Here is a 23,881-nt window from a genome sequence, read left to right as displayed (position 1 = left end):
AAATCATTTTAACGTTTCTCTAAAAGTATAATTATATTATTATTTTGTTTTTACTTTAACTTTACAATTTTAAATTTTTACTTCAACTTTATCATTTTGAAATTTTACTTCAAATTTACAGCTTTAGGACTCTCTAACTCCACCCCACGTAAATTCACTCACCACCAACACCACTACCAACGATCACCGGGTGTAGGGTCTACATCTATCTCAAGTTCCCGCATAAATGCATTCCCAAAATCATCATCATTAAGAACTCTGAAACACTGCTCGACATCGATATGTGTAACCGACTCATCCCCCCATCCTCATCCTTATCCATCTCCTAATGCTCCCTCACGTTGTACGCCTCGTACGACCGACCAACCCCCTCATCGTCCAACTGAAGCTGATGTCGCAGGCGAACCAGGTTCACTTGTGACCTCCTAACTAAAGCGTAAACACCACGTGATTGGGGATGACGTAGACCTGAATTCTCGTTGTGCCACCGCAAAGCCCTGGAATTGTCTTCCCGGCAGATTGTCAAAACCTGAATTGATATTTATCAACGAATAAATAAAATTAAATACTAATAAATCAAAACTCAAAATCCTTCAATAATAATTATAATTTTCTACATAATTAAATAAAAATATAATAAATAATTGCTTTACGAATTATTTTTATAAACTATTACAATAGTAATTATAATAAAATAAAAACGTAACAAATAAACTTTTGACAAATTATTTTTATAATTACTTTTATAAATCCTACAATAATTATAATAATATAAAATACAACATAAGCGGACTAAGAAAACTACACTTTAAACTTACATTTAGAGTAAGTAGGGTAGACAATGAGAACATCTATACTTTAAACTTTATGGGAGGTTAGGTAGGCTAAACAATAAGGAAGGCTAGAATTTGCTTATATTGAGAATAAGTAGGCTAGACCTAAATGTGAATAGACTTTGAACTTACGAATGAGTAAATAGGCTAGACAAATGAGGAAGATTAGACTTTGAACTTATATTTAGAATAAGTAGGCTAGACTTAAGGGTATCTAGACTTTGAACTTACGAGTGAGTAAGTAGGCTAAACAATGAAGGAAGACTAGACTTTAAACTTATATTTAGAATTAGTAGGCTAGACCTGAAGTTGACTAGACTTTGGACTTACGGGTGAGTGAGTAGACTAGACACTAGGGGAGACTAGACTTTGAACTTACATTTAGAATAAACAAGCTAGACTCAGAGGTCATGGCATTATAGACTTGGGGAGAACTCGCTTCGAAAAACTCGGGGTTTTGGACCTTATGCGATTAAGGAGGACTAGACTTTGAACTAACATTTAGAGCAACAGGCTAGACCAAAAGATTAATGGGTTTAGAGTTTGGACTTCATCCTATATGGTCTGAATTGGATTTAACTAGGGCTTACATAGAGATGCAAACTAGAACTAGGATTTTATAGTCTTAATACTTGACTAGGGCATACAGGGAGAGATGCAAAATAGACCTAGGGTATGACTTGGGCTTTTATAGTCCTAAGACTTAACTAGTGCTTACATAGATATGCAAACTAGACCTAAGGTATGAGTTGGGATTTTATAGTCCTAAGACTTAACTAGCACTTACATGAAGATGCAAACTAGACCTAGGGTATGAATTGGGCTTATATGGACCTAAGTTTTGGATTGGTTTACAATTAGACTTAGATTGGAATGGACTAGGAATAGAATAGGAGACGCACATGGGCTTGACATACACTAGGATTCACATAAAGATGTAGATGGGCCTAAGTTTTGAATGAACTAGACTCATATGGGCCAAAAGTGGACTCTAATGCTAGTGGACCTAGTATGAAAGCTTGGACTCAAACTTATATAGGCATAGGATGAATACAAATGGATTCTAATACACATGGGTCTAAAATAAATGCAATGACTCAAACTTAGATGGGCATAGGATGAATACAAACTAGTTATTAGCCCGGACTACGTCCCGGGTAAGGAAAATTTTCATTTATTAATACTATAATTTAAGATGATAACACTAAATATTATTTGGTCTAGTGGTTAAAACTTTAGTGTATGCTCTCGAGGTTCCGGGATCAAACCTTACACTATGCAATTTCTAATTTTATTTTTATTGTTGTGGATTACATGGAGTAAAACTTACTTAGGGACAGCGCCACGTGGCACCATTTCTGGCTTAGGCACACCTTTTAATATATTAGTATAGATGGATTGGGATGGGGTTGATTGGATTGAATTGGATTGGATTATTTGGTTTATTGGATTGAATTGGATGAGGATCTTTTGACTGGATTAATTATTTTCAAAATTTATTTTTTAAAGGGACCTTTATTTTTATCTTTTATTGGAAAGATGATGGATTAATTTTGAAAGATATTTTTTTTAATAGGTGGTATCATGATGATTAATAAATATTTTCGGAGAAGATAGAACAAAAAAGGGTGTATGATTGATTTTGAAAAATATATGTTTTTTTGAAAAGGATGAAATATCATAGGGTATGTATGATAAGGAAAATTGGTTGGATAGAAGGGATAAGATGAGGGAGGTAGACATGGATTATAACTCTATCATAATCACTTGTCTAGATTAACCTTTTTTTTTTAGGATAGACTCAACCTTAGATGATATGCATAAAAAGATCGATTATTGTCTTTGCATTAGGTGAGTTTTTTTTTTTAAAAAAAAGATAATCTAAAAAGTGATCATGATGATAATGCAAAGATAAATCGAAATACGGCAAATCAACTGACAGAAAAGAGCCACATAATTACTACTATATAGCTTGCGCCACAAGCCAAGGGATTGCGAGCCACGCAAAGGGATTGCGCGCGACATAATAGACTGTGTGTCACGTAGCTCTTGCGTGGCACACCATCTAGTGCGCCAGGGGAACTAGGTTTGTGTGTGAGACAAGCTTGGTGCGTTTGGCGCATCGGTTTTGTGGAGTGGTTTTTGGGTTTCGTCAATGTATTCGTCGTGTTTCGATTATTTCTACCATAACTCGAGGGGAGGTTCGATGAGAAAGGAATGGTGAACATAGAAAATAGGCAACCAATAGTGTCATACAGGCAAGAAATAGTATGCAGTTCTCATCCTAAAGTTAAGATCTATGTTTAGTACTATGGTAAGGTTTTGATTAAGGCTGAAAAGGATTCATGATAGATTGATCACATGCTTCGTACCTTTACTTAAGTAAATGGCCACGTGTAAGACGCACTCCAGTCTTCAAGTAAAGAACAAGAGAACACTATCGCTCAGGAAGCTTTTGGAAGGACAAAGCACACCCCCCCCCCCCCGTGGGTGGCCTTACACATAGACATGCGCTAATCAGACAGAGACGATTATCCTCATAGTAGCTTAAATTAGTAGCCATGCATATGCAAAATTGTAATGTTATTTAAAAGCATAAAACAAGTATAAATTGTATTTTTCGAGTTTCACCCACTCATTTTTTAAAATATTCCCCAGTGGATTAGTCAAATTATAGGCGTGTTTTTATTGCATAGGCGGGATGAGTATTTATATAGTATTGGATAGGTAAAGGTAACTGAAAACAACTAGGTTTCCGAAAAGATTATTATTGAAAAAAATTTAGAAAAGGTTTTGGATAAATAAATATTTTGGAATTACTTTGGAGAAAGATGAAATTTATATAATTTTTTTTATTGATAAACTAAATAAATATATTAATTAAATTGGGTTAGAAAATAGATTTTAGAAAATGAGATTTCATAAAACTAATTGAAATGGTTTTCGAAGATGGGATTAGTAAAACTATTTATAAAAAAAAGGTTTTTCCGGAATAGGTTGTTATAACAGGTTAAAACATGGATCAGACTTGAAATATCTTGTTTTAGGCTCGATCTTTATTCGATCAGGACCAATTAGGAAGGGGGGTATTAGTCATCATAGGGTGCTCAACGGGAAAACATGATTCTGTGACTACATGAAGGAGGAGTGGATTTGAAGATGATATAAGTTTTGTAAAAATGATACAAAAATAAGTAATAATGATATTATTTCTCTTATCAGTTATACCAATTTTAAGTAATAATGATAATGCATATAGAGAGTTGAAAAACGATGATGAAATAAGGAAATGGTAAAAAAAAATTACTGGAAATTAACAGAATAATAAGTAACAATGATATAATTTATCTTATAAATAATATTAGTTTGTGTAATAATGATAAAGTATATCGAGAGTTCAAAAATAATAAGCAAATAAGGGAAAATGATACAAGTTTGCTAAAAAATGACATAAAAAAGTGAGTGATAATCAATGATATCAGTTTGTTTAACAATGACAAAATATATAAAGAGTTGACAATTAATAATGAATTAGCGAAAAAAATACAAGTTCGCTAAAAAATGACATACAAGAATTTGCCAAAAAACTTTTTAAAAGTTCAATTTTGCGAAAAAAAACCTTTCAAAGCATTCTTTACAAAAAAAAGCCACAAACTTAATTTTTTGCTAGATAAAACCTATGATCGTGTTTCCGTGTGGTTTTTTCCAATTCCGTCGTTAACTCTTTTATCTTCATTCAACCCCCTATTTCAATAATTGCAACGCCATCCATGTGTATCTCAAAAACCACACCGTAGAATGAGAATAGGTTTGATCTTGTAAGAAAAATGAAGTTTGTGGTTTTTTTTGCAAATAATGCTTTAAGGGTTTTTTCTGCAAAATTAAACTTTTAAAAGATTCTGTTGGTAAATTTTCCGAATAATAATAATATAGTTTTTCTAATAAATGATATTAGCTTGGCAAATAATAGTAAGGTATATAAAGAGTTGAAAAATAATAATGAAATTAACAAAATGATACAAGTTTGATGAGTAATAATGATACTGAAACTTGCCAATAATGACATAAAAATATTTTATGAATTCTACAGAATGAAATGAACTATGAAGCACACCAATAATGACATAAAAGAGTTATATAATGACAAAAAAATAAATATATTAGTTCATGCATGTGAGATGTATGAGACAATAAGTTAATAATGTAACATGTTACACCTAATACACACTCTTAGTCTTTATGTAAATTTTGTATTTTTTATTCTGATTATTATTGTATGCTTGTCAGTTTGGTTTTCTTCATTCTTGTTTGTCTTGGTTGGTATCACCAATCTTATAGTTTTGATGATAACAAACAAGTTTGTAATTAACGTGTACTTGGATTCTTATGAATGTTTTAAGTGAAGACAAATTTGGTGAAAAAGAATCATGAATGGTTCAATTTAAATAACCACGTAGCAAGCAACATGTAAATTCTTGAAAGGAACATGAGCAAAAATTTCTAAAAGAGTTGTTGGGTAGGAACACAAGCAATGAAATTCTTGAAATCTTGAAAGGAATATGACCATGGAGATCTAGAATTGGATCATCAAGACGAGAGTAGAATTCCAAAATCAAACCAATTAGGGGGCGTTTGTTTCCGATTCTGGTATGAGGTATGGGTTTAGAATGAGCAAAATCCATACCTAGTGTTTGTTTACAAAATTAAATGATTTAAAACCAATACCTCAAACCCATAAGGCATGAGGTTTAGAAACCCAAGGGGGTAGGTGGGTATGACTCATGCCAATACCTCAAGGTATCAGATAGAAGAAGAAAATTCATTTTCAAATAAAACCAAATACATGGTATTAGGTATCAAGTTCCAAACCTATCCCATATTGGTTTCATTCCTGATTTCAAATCCATATCATTATATGAACCAAATGCTAGAGCAATTCCTCAGCATGAATTGACAAAGTAGTGTATGAAGTTCATGAGTTAGACCAACTTAAAAGGCGCATATAATTACCATTAAAATCAAGCCAAACTTGGCCTACTGGTAAGAAAACAACATTCAAATTTCAAGATTGAAAATTCGATCTACACTAATAACATTATGGGGAGAGGATTTCCCTTACCATCTCCTAATAAAAGATAGACAAAAAAAAAAGGAAAAGTATATCATAAGGCATACCCTTATTTCCCACTATTTCTCCCAACCTATACGACGTCGTAACAATGACCTAGACTACTAAAATCAAGCTAACCTTTGACTTAGTAGTAAGAAAGCAACATTCTAATTTCAAGATTGAGAATTCAATCCATACTAATAGCACTATGAGGAGAGGATTTTCTCTTGCCATCCCCCAATAAAAGATAAGACAAGAAAAAAAGGAAAAGCATCTCACAAGGCATACCCTTATTTCCCACTATTTCTCCCAATCTATACGACGTCGTAACAATGCCGTGATCTCAATCTCTGTTCATTTCTCCACGCATAGAACATTAGAAAATCTCCAATTTTTCCAATACACAACACCCGCCACAACACAAGGCAGCCGCCTCCACAACGCGCCACGTAACTGCAAACCCACTATGACCATAACACCCTCACAAACCCAAACTTTTTCCCGCCTCTTACCATAATTCTTCAACTAATTTAGGGGCAAAACCGTCTTTTCACCTCCACCCTTCCTCAAATATCTTCTTAACATTTCACACTTCACGCCTCAAGGCTCAAATTCCTCCACTTATTTTCTCCACTCAAATTCTCTCTCCTCAATTTTGCCGGCAACAATGGCGACGGTGCTTGGAAACCTAGCATTACCAGTAGACCTAACATTACCGGCGAAGATAATCTCCGATCACCGGAAAAAGCTCCGACTACTACCCTACGACATCGTATTAGGTCTAAGCTTGCCTAAGAGAGAGAAAGAGTTCCAGTTATGGGGGGAGGTTTCGGAGAGAGGTAGTAGGGTTAGCTTCTCGAGGAAGTCGAATGCTGTCGAGTATTCGAGCGACGAAGAAAATGGAAATGGAAATGGAAATGGAAATGGTGAAGATGGAGGTAGTGAGGATGAAGAGGTTTTTGATTGGGAGACGCAGATGAGGAAGAGAGTTAAGGAATTGGAGGAGATGAGAGAATTGGAGAAGAAAGCTGAAGAGTTGCAAGGGATGGTTGATGATGAGGTTAGTGAAAATTTTGATGATGAAACTGAGGAGGAGAAGAAGATGAGGGTTCGTAAAGAGCTCGAAAAGGTTCGTCGTATTTTCGCCTCCTTTTGTCTTCTTTTTTAAGTTTAGAATAGTTGATTGAGTGATTCATGTTTGAATGATTTGTGGAATTTGTGTCAATTTAAGTGTTCAATTGTTGTGAACTTGTGATTAGTTGATTGGTATCTTTTTTTTATGTTCGATATATTGTTGGTGTTTTTGTGATGTTTGTGATTCCAGATCAATTGATTTGTAGACTGTTTGATAATTTGTATTCGGCTTTGCTAAATGATTGTCTTGTTAATCTTGACTTTAACTATACGGTGTAAGTGCATAAGTAATGAATTTACAGTGCAATGTGCTTCAACACTCAGACTTTGCTTTCAGTGTATAGTTGGCGTCCAGTATACAGTTGAAAAATTGAAGATATGCAAACTAAGTTGGCCTCGGAGTTTAACTGGCTTCGATTTATTTGGTATATTGATTTTTGCGCCAAAGAGTAAGGGGTTCAGGGGTGAATTAGTGGCTTCTGTCAATCTTAAAAGGAAGATAATTGGAATGCTACCCCTTTTTTTTTCAAAACAATTTGATCCATGGGTTTCACAATGGATAGTTGTCTGAAGGAAAAGCTAATGGGTCCAATGTCCCCTTGGTGGCTTGAGATTGATTCGTTGGCAAAAGATTGTTGGGGGCTTGGGGATTTGGTTTACATTAAGGCTCCGTTTGGTAGGGCGTAAAACGTTTTCCCGGAAAACTGTTTTCCTCTATTTTCAGTTTTACATTGTTTGGTTGGCAAAAGAGTGTAAAACCATTTTCCCTTGGGGTAAAATTACTCTCCCAATGATGGAAAACCATTTTCCTTTCAAAATGAAGGGAAAACTATTTTCCTTCTCTCTCTTGTACACTCCTCTCACTACCTCCTTACTTTCCCTTTCATTTTTCTTTCATTTCATCATTTTTCTTACATCGAACCAAACAACGGAAAACTAATTTTGGAATTATGTTTTCCATTGTAAATTGTTTTCCATGAAAATCATTTTACACTGAAAATATTTTACGCCCTACCAAACGGAGCCTAAATCATGGCTTTGAACTCTTCTTCAGTTGCTAAATGTGTTTGGGACGTGGCTACTAATTCTGATTGTTTTTTGGGTTAAATGGATAGATTATGCCTATCTTAAAAGTGTTGATTGGTGGGGGGATGCTTTCCATCTTTTCTGCCAGCGTGTATTGGAGATCCACATGTGCTACAAAGAAAATTGTAGCAACTGGTATCAAGGTCACTCCTGGGTGGCTAACCCAAGAGGGCAGTACTATGTGGCTAGTGGCTATGAATGGTTAGAAGGTTATTATCCAAAAGTGCCTTGGCACAGGTGTTGGGTTTGGAATAGGTTGGATATTCCTAAGCATGCCTTTATTTGTTGGTTAGCAACACTTAGAAGACTGAGAACAACCGCTAACTTGCACTCTACTAATCTATAGGGGTCCATGATTCTAGTTGCATCAGCTGTGCAAATTGTCCAGAGAGCTGTTCTTTAATTGTGTTTACATAAAAATTGTGTTTTCTATTCTCATGACCTGGATGCGGAGTGTTATTAGATAATCTGGTCCTCACTTGGTGTGCATCAATATTTGACGTAGAAGGATCTTTGAGTTTTAGAAAGTTTTCTTTTATGCTCTAACTGTGGCCTGTATTTATGATCTTTGGATTGGTTGTAATGAAGGCTATCGGAACAAGAATGTAGTACTCCTTCCTCTGTGAAGCGCAGTAAAAAGAAATTAAATCCTGAATTTGTGCTGTTATTTATACCACATAGAGTTTCTTAATCAGACTTGTGTTAGTTTGATGCTTTGTATTCCAGTTGTTTCTGGGTCATCTTTTGGTTATTAATTTCCATCTAGTAGTTCTTGTATTAAACAGAGTTTGCCTATTTTGGCTATGGCTTCTTACGCTCTCTCTGTTTTTGGGAATTAAAGATCAATAAGAAGCTTACTTTTATCCCAAAAAAAATTGATCATAGATCAGAAATGATGGAAATGAAGGTTTCTGTACTCCCTTGATATGGGGGAAGGAAGATGTGTGGGCTACGGGTGAAGATGGCTAATAGGGGTTAGTGCCTAATGTTTGGTTGAGGGGTTACTTTAATAGACATCCTTTCTTCTCTCTTTTATTTAAGAAAAAACTGTGGTATTACTTAAAAGTATCATTCTTTTTTTTGGAAATACCTAATCCGAGCTAACTGGTTGAGGTTGTGGTTTAGGACTTGTGCTGCTGCTTATGGACATTGTCAAACCTATAGTGGGTGATCCATGTTGGGTGTTGCAATTGTCATACATAAATGACTTGAGCACTTTAATAGGTGATTAGATGAAGGCATTAAAGCATGAATTTTTGAAGTGGAACTTTCTTGTAGTCAGCCACAACAATGGTGACTAGATTTATCTTCTAAATACATCGCCAAACTTTGTTTTGTTGGTCTAATATATGCATGGGCATTTGCAGCTCGATAGATTTGGTTGGCTTTATTGTTTCCCCTCTATAAGTGATAAGTGATTTTGCTTTTCCACTGAAGCTAATTATTTATGTTTCTCTTTTGATGATACTGTAGGTAGCAAAGGAGCAAGCTGAAAGGAGAGCGACTGCTAAGTTGATGTTTGAGCTTGGTCAGAAGGCTTATGGTAGGGGCATGTATGAACGATCAATTGAATTTTTTGAAGCTGCACTGACAATCATTCCCAGACCTACGCTTTTCGGTGGCGAGGTTGGTTTGGCTGCTAGCAGATGATAAAAGATGGCTAATCTAATGTTAGTGGGTAAAAGTATTTCGGATTCGCTTAATATTGTTCTGCTTTTCTGGTCTTCAGATACAAATATGGCTTGCTATGGGGTATGAGGCCAACAACCGACATGCAGATTGCATTGCTCTTTATCAGCAATTAGAGAAAGGGCATCCTAGTGTCAGCATCCGCCGACAAGCCGCGGAACTTCGTTACATCTTGCAAGCACCGAAAATAAAGATAACCCAGGAAGAGATGGTAACAATTCCATTAATTGGTTCTAGTTATGACAGGTAATTCTCAGATATTAACATATCTTCTTCATTTAACAAGAGTAGGTGTTACGGATCAAGGCCCCTACTCCCACTCGTAGTAGGTGTTACGGATCAAGGCCCCGACTCCCACTCGTTGGGGATTATAATAATCCTAGAATTGTTAGAGAAATATACACTATGGACAGGAAGTTAGCCACAAAGTGATGCTGCAAATCTCCACTAGGTATCACAGGAAGTTAGGAATGTACATGAGATGCTAGCATTTCGGACAAACACCATTATGTCTTTCTTCATTTATTAAACTATTATAAAATAATCATAGAATTATTAGAGAAATATACACTATAGAAATTGTCCAGAAAGTGATGTTGCAAATCTCCATGTATGCTACCACATTTATGGGTCATACTTTGCAGAAGCTGAAATCGAGCTACACATAATCTATTGAATATCATGTAGGGGAATCTCCTCACAATAAATAATGTAAAAGAGTGTGAAGTTGGGTAAGGGTTTATTTAGATTTTGGAATTGTGAGCATAAATATATCTCTGGACTTTGAAGTACATGTATCTCACAACTTCCGTTATATACATATCTCTTGCTTATCTAGTTATTTTGTTACTTGTTAGTAATACAACTCTCAGTAAGGATGCTTGCTTTTTCTTCGAGTTGAATTTCCTTATGGAGATTGGCCTTCAAACCTTTCTGACACCGAGATACTCTTATTGTCCCTTGCAGCTATGCGTCGAGTTGGACCGACAAAAGCAAGGATAGTGACGAAGTCATTGGTGCTTCAACAGCAACACCATACCCATCATCCAGAGACTATATGTGGGAACTCCTGAAGTGGAAGCCCCCTAGTGGCTTGGAGAATAATCGCGTTTTTTGGGCTGCAGTGACATTATGGTTGGGTTTGGTCGGAGCTGCACTCTTTATTCAGAGATGATCGGACATACATCCTTCCATATCCCTATATAAGTAGAATCCTTCAATTATTGTTTCTGAATATTTTTACTGTTGGTCTGTTTGGTCTGTTGGATATGTAAATATATGTGCAGTGTTTAGTATGAATTGTATAATAGTAGAGCAGAGATAGATTTGTATTCTTTCTGTAACTGTCGTCAATATTAGATCAGTATTCTAAACCTTTTCTAGTACCTCTGATTTAGGAGTATACATCACATGAATTTCATCTTGAACCAGTAGATGCTTAGGGAGATTGATTACGTACGATGAGGATATCGTTTAGTTCGATAGCTATCCTTTCATCTTTATAGTTTCATCAGTTTGCATTGTTAACAGGCAGGCTATATACTTCAAAACAAGTGAGATAAGGTAGTGTTTAGATTCATGGATTTTATTTCTAGAATTTCAAGTCTCAGCTTTCGAATTCAATTATTTTGTTTGGTAAAATTTAGGAATATGAATGCAGAACTCAAGGACCCCCTTTTCTCTCCACCACCACCGTTGCCGATGCTGCCACCTTCTCTCGCCTCTAGTGCCACCTTCACTTCCACCACTGCCACTCTCTGCCTTCCAACAACACCACCATAACTGAACAATGGGAAGACAAAATTTAATGGAAAATAGTGACAAAAAAAGGTAATCTTTATACCTTAATATGTAACTGTCATGAATTTACCGCATAAATTGTTGTTTGTAGCCATTAAATTTATTGATTAATGGTGGGTAGTCTACCCGATGGATAGACAAAGTTTTTTCCATTCGAAATCTATTTTTCCTACCAATGAGTTCTTAATGTTATTTGAGCTAAATTAAAATAGATACTTCTAGATTTGTACTACATTTTATTACAATATTGAGTTTTCAATAAAAATTAGAATTTTGGTCTGGACAACTTCCCGGGTCAGTTACAATTATCAAATATATTATTCATAATTTTCATAAATTTTAAAAAATTTGTATATTTCTGCCTAGTGAAAAATTATCAAAAATTGCACGTTATGACATGATAAATTATTTTAAAAATAAATTCTAAGGAATTCGGATAAAAGTAACAATTTCGATAAAATTGGAATAAGAGAATATTATTACCGTGATAAAAGTGTAAGAGATTAAAAAGTTTGTTTACGTCTCGATAGTTGCATAAAATTACAAGACTTTATTATGTTTTTACTTTGAAACATTAAACATTGACGTTGTAGTGGATTGGTGATTAAGCTCTCATATTTGATGTCAAAGGTCATGTATTAGTGTTACATTCCTAGTAGCTACACATTATCTATACAAATATATTAAGACGTGCGAAAGAAAGCATATGTGCCACGTGACACTCTCCTCACATTTCTAATACAAATGTTTTATGTCTTCGAGTACTCCTCACTTTTAAAAAATGTGTAAGTACAAGGTATCGAACACGTGACCTTTGAAATGAAAAGTAAGAGTTTAATCATCAATACACTATGACTTTGTTGTCTAGTGTTTAAGATAAAATATGATGAAGTCTTGTAATGATTATAATTAACTAAAAAGACTTAAACAAGTATATATATCTCTAACACTCTTATTAAGTAACTTACAAAAGAATATTGATATCATATTACGTGAATTTTTCAATTTCTAAAAAATACGAAAAGTAGCAAAATAAATTATGAAATTTAAAAATAATAACATATTTGTTTATTGTAACTGACCCGAGGCATCGCCCGTGCAAAAAAAAACTAGTTAATATTTTAAAATGAGATTATAAAATGTGTATTAGACAGACTTGACCCTGGGGGTTGTTTCGAGGGGAAACAGCCCATGGCATAAACATAAAGGGTCCAGTTTTCATGAAGCATTAAATAAAACTAGGTAACAACCACAATGTTCAACAAAACAAGCTTAGCTTGCTGGTTTGTGCTATAATTACTAATGTACAAGTCACGGGTTCAACTCCACTCCCTTAAGGGCCAAAAGTTTGTTTTTGTTTTCTTTTTACATTTTTGTTTCTACATTTGTCTTTTTATACTATTTATCTCACAATACTTTTTGTACTTTATTTTTATTTGTCCTACATTAGCCTTTGTAATTTTATTTTTGGATACAAATATATAATCCGTTGCTATTTGAGTCTTTTTTTTTCCTCAACAAACATAACCCACCACTTTTTCTCTCTCTCTCCTCCAAATAAAACAACCATTTTGCTACCTCATATTACATCTTCCTTTTTTAATAAATAACAATTGATATTAATCTTCTTAAGTTATATATATTTTGATAAGTGTAAGAAGTGACGCAAGACTAAGGAAGTAATTCATTTTGAAAGTTTCCGTTATTTATATTAACATATTAGTATCCTGATAAGTGTAAGAAATGACGTGAGCCTAGTTTATTTATGTTTGTTTTGTAGTTGTTTTTCTTTGTTTTCCTGAGGTCTCCCCCTCTCGTGTTGCACCAAAAAAACAGGTAATGGCAGTAAGAGTCTTGAATTTCTTGTTTAAGTGTTATACTATGTTATGGTACTTTTTTTTTATTGTAGAGTTATTTTATCCATTTAGGGTAATCTTGATTTAAGTATTAGTAAGTTGTAAGTGTCAAAAATAATATATATTTTTTATATATCACAAAAAAATATATTTCCTCCGTTCTCTTAATAGCCTATCGGTACATTAATATTATTAAGATATATACAGGACTTTGACTATCTATATTGATGTATACTTAAGAAAAAAACATAGTGTAATCATTTTGTTGTGTAAGTGTCAAAAAAAGTACTACTTAGTGGCGAAAAATCGAGCTTTGCCAACACATGTCAGAGGCCCTAAGCTTTAATTTCACCCCGGGCCTATAAAATGTCAAGAACGACCCTGGTATTAGAAGCTTAAGAAGAGTTGCATGTGACACCATTCATTTGATCGAAACACCTTTTAATATATTTGTATCAATAATGAACATTGTATGCACCCTATATTTATTTTAAATTCCCGTATAATTACACCTTTTATTTAACAAACTAGTATCCGAACTTGATATGTATTTTTTTCATTCCCATTAAAATATATTAAGGAAACTCAACATTTAAAAGGTACAAATATAACAATGCGGACACTTAAAGCATGATTAAAAAGTTAGTTAAAACGCACGTTTTTTAATATATTTGCATGGATTTGCTTTATCATTGCCAAAGATATCATCAAAGGGTCATAAACTCATAATCCTGAATCAAACGTTTTAGGTCAGACCTAAAAAAAATTGATGAACCCATTCACCATTTGGGCTTTCTAACTCCCACCAAAAAACAAAGCCCACCCACAAAACAAAAACCCCCATTACAAAAGCACACAAACCCTAATCCCATTTCCCTCGCCTCCCCATTTCTCACACACAACACACAGAGAGGAGAGAGAAAAAAACCACAGGCACCATGACAACAAGCTTAAGGAAGAACAGGAAGAAGAGAGGTCACGTATCAGCCGGACATGGTCGTATCGGAAAACACCGAAAGCATCCAGGAGGTAGAGGAAACGCTGGAGGAATGCACCACCACCGTATCATGTTCGACAAATACCATCCAGGGTATTTTGGTAAAGTTGGTATGCGTTATTTTCACAGGTTGCGCAACAAGTTTCACTGCCCTATAGTCAACCTTGACAAGCTTTGGTCAATGGTTCCTGATGATGTCAAGGAGAAAGCCATTAAAGAAGGAAAAGCTCCGGTTATTGATGTTACTCAGTTTGGCTATTTTAAGGTTTTGGGTAAAGGTGTTTTGCCTGATGGTCAAGCTGTTGTTGTTAAGTCTAAGTTGATTTCTAAGACTGCTGAGAAGAAGATTAAGGAGAATGGTGGTGCTGTTCTTCTTACTGCTTAAGTTTTTGTTGTTTTTAGTTTATTTTTGGATTGAAGGAATATTTTTAGTGTTGAGATAATTTGCTTTGTCTTCAGATTTTGGGTTATGTTTAATGCTATGATTATTGCCGTTTTATTGTTATGTTTTTTTATTAATTATGGTAGTGTGTGATAATGTGTGTTATGCTATGATTTGTTAAGTGGTTTATTGTTTGATTGTTTAAGGGAAGTGTATGGTATAGTGGTTGTTGTCTTGTATTTGTGGTGGGTATTTTGAGATAAGTGTTGCTGAGTTTTATTCGCTTGTGCTCTTTGAGGTTGTGGAATATGTGGCTGCATATATACTTGTGTGTTTGCATTTTGAGTAAGTGATGAAGTTTTAGGAGAATCGAGGGAGCTTGTGGATGTAGTTGTATTGCTTTTTTTTTGTTGTATTAGTGGTAGTGTTGTATACTCATAGATGTTTTCAACTAGGAGACACTAGGTTAAGAATGGTTATGTTTACTGATTATCATTAAGGTAGGGATCTGATTTTTGATGTTCAGTTTTGTGTATTGAGATATTTATCAGAGGCGCGGTTGTGTTTAATTTGGTGTAAATTAGATAAATCTGAGATCTCTGATGAGTACTATGCTGTCCTGTCCTGTGCATCCTATGTCGTTGTGTGCGTTTCATTTGCTTGAACTAGAGGAATTTGTTCTGTTATTATAATTGACCGAGCCTTTAGATTGGATTGAGCCATTGATTGATGTTCAGTTTTGTGTATTGAGATATTTATCAGAGGCTCGGTTGTGTTTAATTTGGTGTAAATGAGATAAGTCTGAGATATCTAATGAGTTCTATGCTGTCGTGTCCTGTGCATCCTATGTCGTTGTGTGTGTTTCATTTGATTGTTGAGGGGAAGTGTATGGTATAATGGTTGTCTTTATTTGTGGTGGGTATATTGAGATAACTGTTGGTGAGTTTTATTCGCTTGTGTTCTTTGGGATTGTGGAATATGTGGCTGTATATATACTTGTGTGCTTGCATTTTGAGTATGAGATGAGGTTTTAGGAGAATTGAGCGAGCTTGTTGTAGTTGTATCGCTTTTTTTGTTGGATCAGTGGTAGTGTTGTATACTGATATATGTTTTCAACTAGGAGACACTGGGTTAAGAATGGTTACATTTGCTGATTATCATCAAGGTAGGGATCTGATTTTTGATGTTCAGTTTTGTGTATTGAGATATTTATCAGAGGCTTGATTCTGTTTAATTTGGTGTAAATGAGATAAGTCTGAGATCTCTAATGAGTACTATGCTGTCCTGTCCTGTGCATCCTATGTCGTTGTGTGCGTTTCATATGCTTGAACTAGAGGAATTTGTTCTGTTAGTTTAATTGACCGAGCCTTTAGATTGGATTGAGCCAGTGATTGGTGTTTTGGGTAGTAAGTTTATGCTTGACCTTCCTGAGAGAGACGGTATACAGTATAGTAACAAGCTCTTGCCTAACAGTGTTTTACAATTGTTCTGAGTTTAGTCCATTGAGGAATTTATAGTGTGTTTGTGAAGTTTGCATGATGGATTAGGATGTATAGGCTCTCTTTGGTTTCCTGTGTGAAGAGTTAGAGAGAAAAGGATTTATATGAGGGGAGAGGATGGATGGGGCAAGAGAAAGGGTTATGCAAGTAATATTTCGATCACCACATGTTCCTATTTAGTATTATTGAATTGTGCCGTTGGATTGGATTCAATAGTGGACATGAGAACTGAGCAGTTTGGGATTGAGCATAAATGTTCGTGTTATAGCTGTTTCAGTCTGCGATTTCTAGGATACAGAGGTTTAGCTTGATGTAGTATAAAATGCTACATATAGTTCTTGAAGTCTTTCTGCAAACATAGTTTTTATGGTCTTTGAGATGCGTAGGGATCTTTGATTTACTGGATCAGGTTGCACCGTTGCACCATTATTTGAGTCTTGGCTGCCAGGCATGCTGCTGTGTTTCACTTTCTTTGGGGGTTTTGTTGGTACTCAAAACCATTCATCTTTTCTTGTAAATGTGATTGTTTTGATTGATGAAAATGCTTGGTCTATATATATCTCAGAGGACTGAGGCCTGTATCGTGGAAAGCTATGGTTGCGAAAGATAATCTTGAGATAGTGATTTTTTTTTTTGGAATTATGATTGTATTTTTTGTGGAGGAAAGCTTTATTTCTGGTCTGTTTTGTTTTGTGCTTGCATTTGGGGGCAGTGATGTTTGTTTGAAGTCTGCATTTTCGCAGCATTCAAAGGATTGTTTGGATACATATTAATTGTTCTTGATAATTATCTGAAACTAGTATATCTTTACTTGGCAGTGTTGGTCTCATAAGTTTTTGAAGATGTCCTGAAGTTATAGAAGTAGTATTCAATAATTTTATTTTCTAATATGGCCTTCCTTAAATTAATTGATTGGAAGAGGATAAATGTAACAATGTTATGAAGCATGTGTAGAGGTTGGAAAAAAACTGATCTGATCAAAGTATGTATTCTCAATTCTTCCTTTTTTTGTGACAGTAGCTCAATAGGGACTAGGGAGTATTCTATAAAGGAAGAGGTTTGAGCTTTTTCTGTCGAAAACCTATTATATCCAGACTATCCTAACCTATATATATATAGGCAAGATCACATGAGAAAGAAATTAGGGTGAAAACGGAGAAGAAATCACAACTGTCCGATTTACATAAACAGATGTCCCAGATCATTTCATTAATTCTCGCACAGATGAAAGTTATTGCATTAAAAGCAAATTCCTCTTCCTTCTCTGGGTTAAATTTTTCATCAAACACCCATTAAGTTGAAATTTTCTTCTCCTAAATCCCTTTCTATACCTAATTTCACAAATCAATCTGCAAATGCCTTCAAAAATACATACTCAATATGTATTCGGTCTCATTAGTTCAAGATTCAATCAGGTAAGAAGTACTTCAATATTATTCTTTTAATCTTCTCTTTGCTGAAATTTAAGTTTTTGGTTATTCAATTTATTTGTTCTTTGATGACGAAGCAGTAGATGCGAATCTACATTTTGATTGATTATTGCTGTTTTTTTATACCAGTGGTGCGAATTGGAGTTGCTAGGATTTCATGTAATCCCTTTATCAACAATTAGGGACTGTTCTCTTCGGCATCAAACAGCTCGATTGAACTGATCTGAACTGAATTGAACTAAACTGATGTGAACTGAACTGAATTGAATTGAAATGAATAGTGATATGTGAGAGTAAAAGTATTGTCAAGAGCTAAGCTGAACTGAACTGAACTGAATTGAATTGATCTGAACTGAACTGAACTGAATTGATCTGAACTGATCTGAATTGATCTGAATTCAATTGAACTAAACTAAATTGAACTGAACTGAACTGAAAATAAGCTGGGGAGAACAAGCCCTTAACTGAAGTCATGCGCATAATTCATAAACTTATTTGGTGCAGTATGATATAATTTCAGTTGCTTAATTATCCAATATAATACTAATTTTATTCATTTTTCACAGTTGCTTTGTGTAATTGAGATCTTATTCCACTTCTTTTTATTTTATGATGTTTGCTGCTCTTTTTGTATAGTGAATAATGCTAAAAAAATGCATTATTTTATTGAGACTCATGAAAAGTACCAATTAGAGTTATAGTAATATTTCGCTAGTTATAAGAAGTAGTAATTAAAGTTATATCAACATCTTTTTAGAGTTACAACAACTTACTTATTAGAGTTATGGCAACACTTGTTTGGAGTTGTTGGAAATAGTACCGAAGCGTTATATCAATGCTTGTTTAGAATTATAGGGAGTACTAATTAGAGTTATAGTAACATCTGTTTAGAGTTATAGAACGTACTAATTAGAGTTATAACAATGTTTATTTAAAGTTATAAGATGTACTAATTAGAGTTATGACAATACTTCCATAGAGGTGTAGGAAGAAATACTTAAAAGTCATACCAAAGCTTGTTTAGAGTAGGGAAGTACTAATTATAGTTATACTAATACTTGTTTTGAATCCAAGAATTTGAATTTTTTTAGAGTTATAGGAGTAGTAATTAGAAAATGTTAATACAGTCTATTTCGTCATCTCTACTTGATCAGGGAAGCATGAGGTGTCAGCTTGCTGACTTATTGATGTTAAAGTTTGATGTCCGAGTAAAGAACATGCCTTTGAATTGTAAAATATGTTTACTTGCATTCCATAGGTAACATCTCAGTTTGTATTGTCGACTTACTATATAGTTGCATGCTACAAAATTTGATTGTTGTTTCGCTGGTGGTTATAAACAAAATGCATTCTGGGTGAAAGTGATGAACATCTCTCACTCAATTTTAGAAGACATGTAACTTTGAATGTTTCAGGATATCAACAAAAGAGAAGAAGAGGCAATGCAGAGATCTCAAATTATGAACACCCTGTTAACAAGGTGCCTTGTAGTGCTAGTGAGCAGAATTTACTTCGTTCAGCTAGGTTTATAAATGAGGTTTATTTGTGCACATATTTTCTCAAAGCGAGCACTGTGATTTCTAAGAAGTGCTCACTTGGACACCATGCTCTTGAAGAACAAAACATTGAGAAGCTCAAAGTAAAGCTAGAGAAGTGCTTGAGATTGCCAAGTTGGCAATGCAGGGGATCGATATTGCAATGGGATTACGTGATATTATCTAGGGAACCAGTTTCATAAATTTGCGCCTGACAGTATCATACATTTCAAAATTCAAACATAGATTTAGTAAAGGCAATTTAATAATTATTTGGTTAGCCAAACAATAGCCACTTCTTATGGTTTGTATATAAAGTATGTTGCAAACTATCCTTTGCAAAGCATGTCAAATAAAAGCCAGAGGAAATTCAAATTGAAAGCAGCATATATATGTTCGAGGAAAGCAAAATTCTTCAGGAAACGCAGACACTAAACCTCTTATTTTTTTTAGAAACCTAAGCCAGCAAACCAATTAATTCACCACTTCTTTTGCACAAAAGATAGCAACCCAAAACACAATACATTAGAAGGATAATTCCACACTATCTTACTCTGAACTTGGGTAGTTAGGTATGTGTCTAAATGCAAAATTTATGAAAAAATCATAACTCTGGTTCCATGACTCTATAAGGTGTTACCTATGACTCTAATTGTAGTCCAATTACAATATTCAAAAACTAAATAATTATTACTCCAATTGTAGTGCAACAATCAATGATCATGTACACATTGTTTTCCAATATCAAAACAGACCCATTTCGATATAAATCTTACTCTCTTTAGGCCAAAAAATTGATAAAGAAACCTCGCATCAACTAGTTGGTCTTATGGTACATCTCGGTATCAAGGACAATACCAAGTATTTCTCTTGGCGGATAGTTTTTACACGGAATGACTATTTTTGATATTGTGCAATATGTGAGATCCTAGTCAAGTGAGAATTTGATAAAGTTAGGGACACTAGTTGAAGTTGTAGGAAGTAATAAAGAGTTACAACAAAAATCATTTAGAGTTGTAAGAACTACTAATTAGAATTATAGGCTTATGGCAACCATTTTTCTATAGTTGTAGGAAGTAGTAGTCAAGAGTTATAACAACATTTGTTTAGAGTTGCATGAAATACTAATTAGAGTTATAGCACAATATTTGATTAGAGTTTTATGAAAAACTAATTAGAGTTACACTAGTGCTAGTTTAGTAATTGGATCTATCATGTTAGCAATATATGCTGAGAGTTATAACATTGTTTGTTCGGAGTTATGCCAACTCATCTATTTTAGAGTTATACGAACTAGTCGTAAGAATTATACCAATACTTTTCCATAGTGATAGGTAGTAGTAGTTTAGAGTTATAACAATATTTGTTTAGAACTATAGGAAGTATTGATTAGAGTTATATCTACACTTGATTAGAGTTATAGGAACTTAAATTAATAACTAATTTGTTAGAATATAATCATGGCATACACCGTAATAAAAAAATTGCAATTTCTTTCTATCCCTCTATCCGATCAGTCCTTACTACCATATCCCTTTACAAAAGTAGAAACAATATACTTATAAATGTGTGAAAATCATTCAACCGCAGTTTCTTTGCCTTCAAACTAGCTAATTCTTTCGGTGCATTATCTTGTTCCTTGTAATTCATCCGCAACTTGCCTCAAATATGTCATTGAACTCACGAATCTTTGTGGTGACCTCCTTCCACACATTATTGGTATCACACAAAACAAGGGAAGCACAGATTTCAGCTCTCATTTTGCGCCTTATCTTGGGTACATTGTATAGTGAACATTAGAAAATTCAAATTAACATGATGTTTTTTGTATTACATATTTCACAGAAAACAACTACATAAAGTTTCAAAACCAACTCGAAATCTTCTCCATGTACATTGTACAGAGAACATTAGAAATTTTAGATTAACATGAGACATCATTATTCAGCAAGAATTGCAAACAAAAATCAGGACTTTGACTGTTACATACTTACATGGAGTATAATAAAAATGGCCAAAAGATCTTCTTTCTTGGAACAAAAACTAAACCCTCCACACCAACCAACCCTCCCCCAACAAATAAGAAGATAAGAAACAAAAGTAGGAAGCAAAATAATGAAAAGCTTCTAGAACTATTGCCACAAGACTCGGGTATGGTACACTTCGACAAAAACAAAAACTCGGGCCTGAACAATATCAAGAAGACAACCACATTATACAGACCCAGTGACCCAGATACTCGACATTACTCATGTTTCCTTATTTTTACCTAATTTAAACGAAAATATAATCACTTCAATAATATTTATCTAATTTCGAATTATCTAATTTAATGAAAATTATGATCCAACAAACTATATATAAGTACAAAATGAAGAAATCTACAATTGGATTGACTAAATTAATATAATCACAAAAATTTCGAATCAAAAACCGTTTCGTAATGAAATTTATATGTAAATTTGACTCGAAATTCTTTAAAAAAAACAAAAAAAATTCGAAATACTAACCTTCTTGTTCCATATGGCCATATATATTTGAATGTCTTGAATTGATCTTGAAAAAAAAATTTCGAATGGGGTTAGATGAAATAAATTAACAGGGTAATCGAAGCAAGAGAGGAGGGAGAAGCTTCAGAAGTGGAGATGGTTTTGGGATTTTAGGGCGTTTTACTTTTTTTATTTTAATTTTTAATCAGGGCCATTAAATGTGACATGATCTAAGGGCGGTTATTTTTTCTCATTTCTCATGTGAAACCTCATTCTCACCTGAACTCAATTATATATATATATATATATATATATATATATATATATATATATATATATATCACCCATCCTCTCCATATATGAATTCACGCCATGTGGTTGAGGGTTTTGAACATTATTGTTTTTGTCTGAAAAATTAGGATGATCTCTCCAACCTGGGTTGTATGTAGTATGGGTTGTGTGGGGGTCTCTGCTGAAAAACATTTGCATGCTCCATCTAATTCGGATCACGGTGATTGTAGCAACAATTATGACCAAAGTGGCCTTGAACACCACACACCTCACAAAAGGAAGAAGTAATAGGAGCCATGGGAGACATCACATTAATACTCATAGGAGGAGTACTATATTGCAAAGATTTCAGTGAGTCCATCTTCATGCTAAACTGGGTTACTTGTGAAGACAACAAGGCATATGTATCAGCATCCAACTTTTTCTTTGTAATAATCCTGGAAGAACTATGATCATTCGCCGCTAAGTTGGCCAGAAAATTATATCCTTTATCCACCTCCTTATCTAAGAAGACACCCCCTGCAGGTGAATTAAATATACTCTTCATATGAGGTTGTAGACCATTGTAGAATGCTTTGGTGATGAACCACTTATCCAGATTGTGGTGTGGGCATTCTCTCTGCAGATCCTTGAACCTATTCCATGATTCCTTCAGTGTTTCATCGGGTTCTTCTTGAAAGGTAACAAGCTTATGTCTTATTTATGCATTTTTGGTGGGAGGGTAGTACTCTTTCAGGAATGCGTCAGATTTAGCACTCCACTCAGTTTCATTAACATCGTTCAGCCATTTTTGTGCCTTGTCCTTTAATGAAAGTTCGAATACGATGACCTTCAACTGATAAGGAGTGACCCCTTGGTGCTAACGGTACGACAGAGTTGTTGAAACCGTTGTAAATGATTTGCAGGGTCTTCAGATGGATGCCTACCAAACTGATTCTGTTGGATCATATTAATGAGAGTAGGCTTGATTTCGAAGTTGGCTGCCTATATATCAGACATAGTAGGACCTCTGGAAACATTGCCAGGAGAAGGTACCCCATAAGACTTCAATGACTTAGGAGGCATGATTGGTTCTGTTGGTTCTTCCGTGGGTTTTCTCTAATTGGCAGACTGCTTTTGCTTCTTTTGTGTCTTCTTGAGCTGCCGCAAGGTTTTCTCGATCAAGATCAGGATCAGTTGGAACTGGAGTATCTGTTCTTTTAGACGTGGTCATAAAAGAAACAAAGAAAAATGTGCAGTGAGATGGCCTCAATTGGAACTTGAAGTTCCAATGAGACAGCAAAATTAGTTCAAATAATTAATCAGAAAACTATAGAAACTAGCCGTCTCCCCGGCAGCGACGCCAAAAACTTGATGTGTTTTAAAATATACCGCAAGTGCACGGTGTCTGTTTAGCAGAAACTGGCAAATACAGGTCGATCCACAGGGAGAGGAGTTCTACAGATTTATGGTCAATTATTCAACTACTTCAAAAGAGAAAATTGATTGAAGAACTAATAACTAAACTAAAGTAAACTAGAACACAAAATGATGTAAGTTTATCAAATAATTAAAAACTTAGGGTAATTGATCGGTCCACCATGCTTATACCAATCTAATCACTACAATATAGTTCAACAATACTTGGATTAAGGTTCGAATAAATAGAGTATTTCGCTAATCCTTGGTCAGATATTAACAACAACTCTTAAATTAACATATGTCAGTATGGTCGCTCAACATAATCAAACCTACCTATCGTAACAAGCCT

General features: G+C 34.5%; 2 protein-coding genes across 2 annotated transcripts; both read left to right on the top strand.

Annotated features, from left to right (window-relative positions):
* The first annotated feature begins 6,497 nt into the window (after positions 1-6,497).
* LOC104897281 (hypothetical protein) lies at positions 6,498-11,237 on the top strand. Its single transcript, XM_010684132.4, has 4 exons — positions 6,498-7,072; positions 9,637-9,789; positions 9,893-10,098; positions 10,819-11,237. Exons 1-4 carry the CDS (start codon positions 6,611-6,613, stop codon positions 11,024-11,026), a joined length of 1,029 nt encoding a protein of 342 aa, XP_010682434.2. The 5' UTR covers positions 6,498-6,610; the 3' UTR covers positions 11,027-11,237.
* Positions 11,238-14,368: 3,131 nt separating this feature from the next.
* On the top strand, positions 14,369-15,010 carry LOC104897282 (60S ribosomal protein L27a-2). Its single transcript, XM_010684134.4, has one exon. It carries the CDS (start codon positions 14,447-14,449, stop codon positions 14,888-14,890), a length of 444 nt encoding a protein of 147 aa, XP_010682436.1. The 5' UTR covers positions 14,369-14,446; the 3' UTR covers positions 14,891-15,010.
* Positions 15,011-23,881: the final 8,871 nt, after the last annotated feature.

The sequence above is a fragment of the Beta vulgaris genome, chromosome 6, assembly GCF_026745355.1.
Source record: "Beta vulgaris subsp. vulgaris cultivar EL10 chromosome 6, EL10.2, whole genome shotgun sequence".
In the NCBI taxonomy this organism is placed as follows: Eukaryota; Viridiplantae; Streptophyta; class Magnoliopsida; order Caryophyllales; family Amaranthaceae; genus Beta; species Beta vulgaris.
Note: the sequence above shows the minus strand (reverse complement) of the source record. Positions and strands in the feature narration are given on the sequence as shown.

Coding starts and splice junctions, on each gene's coding strand:
- LOC104897281 (XM_010684132.4), top strand. CDS start 6,611: ATGGCGACGGTGCTTGGAAACCTAGCATTACCAGTAGACCTAACATTA. Junction 7,073..9,636: donor TTCGTAAAGAGCTCGAAAAG/GTTCGTCGTATT, acceptor ATGATACTGTAG/GTAGCAAAGGAGCAAGCTGA. Junction 9,790..9,892: donor CTACGCTTTTCGGTGGCGAG/GTTGGTTTGGCT, acceptor TCTGGTCTTCAG/ATACAAATATGGCTTGCTAT.
- LOC104897282 (XM_010684134.4), top strand. CDS start 14,447: ATGACAACAAGCTTAAGGAAGAACAGGAAGAAGAGAGGTCACGTATCA.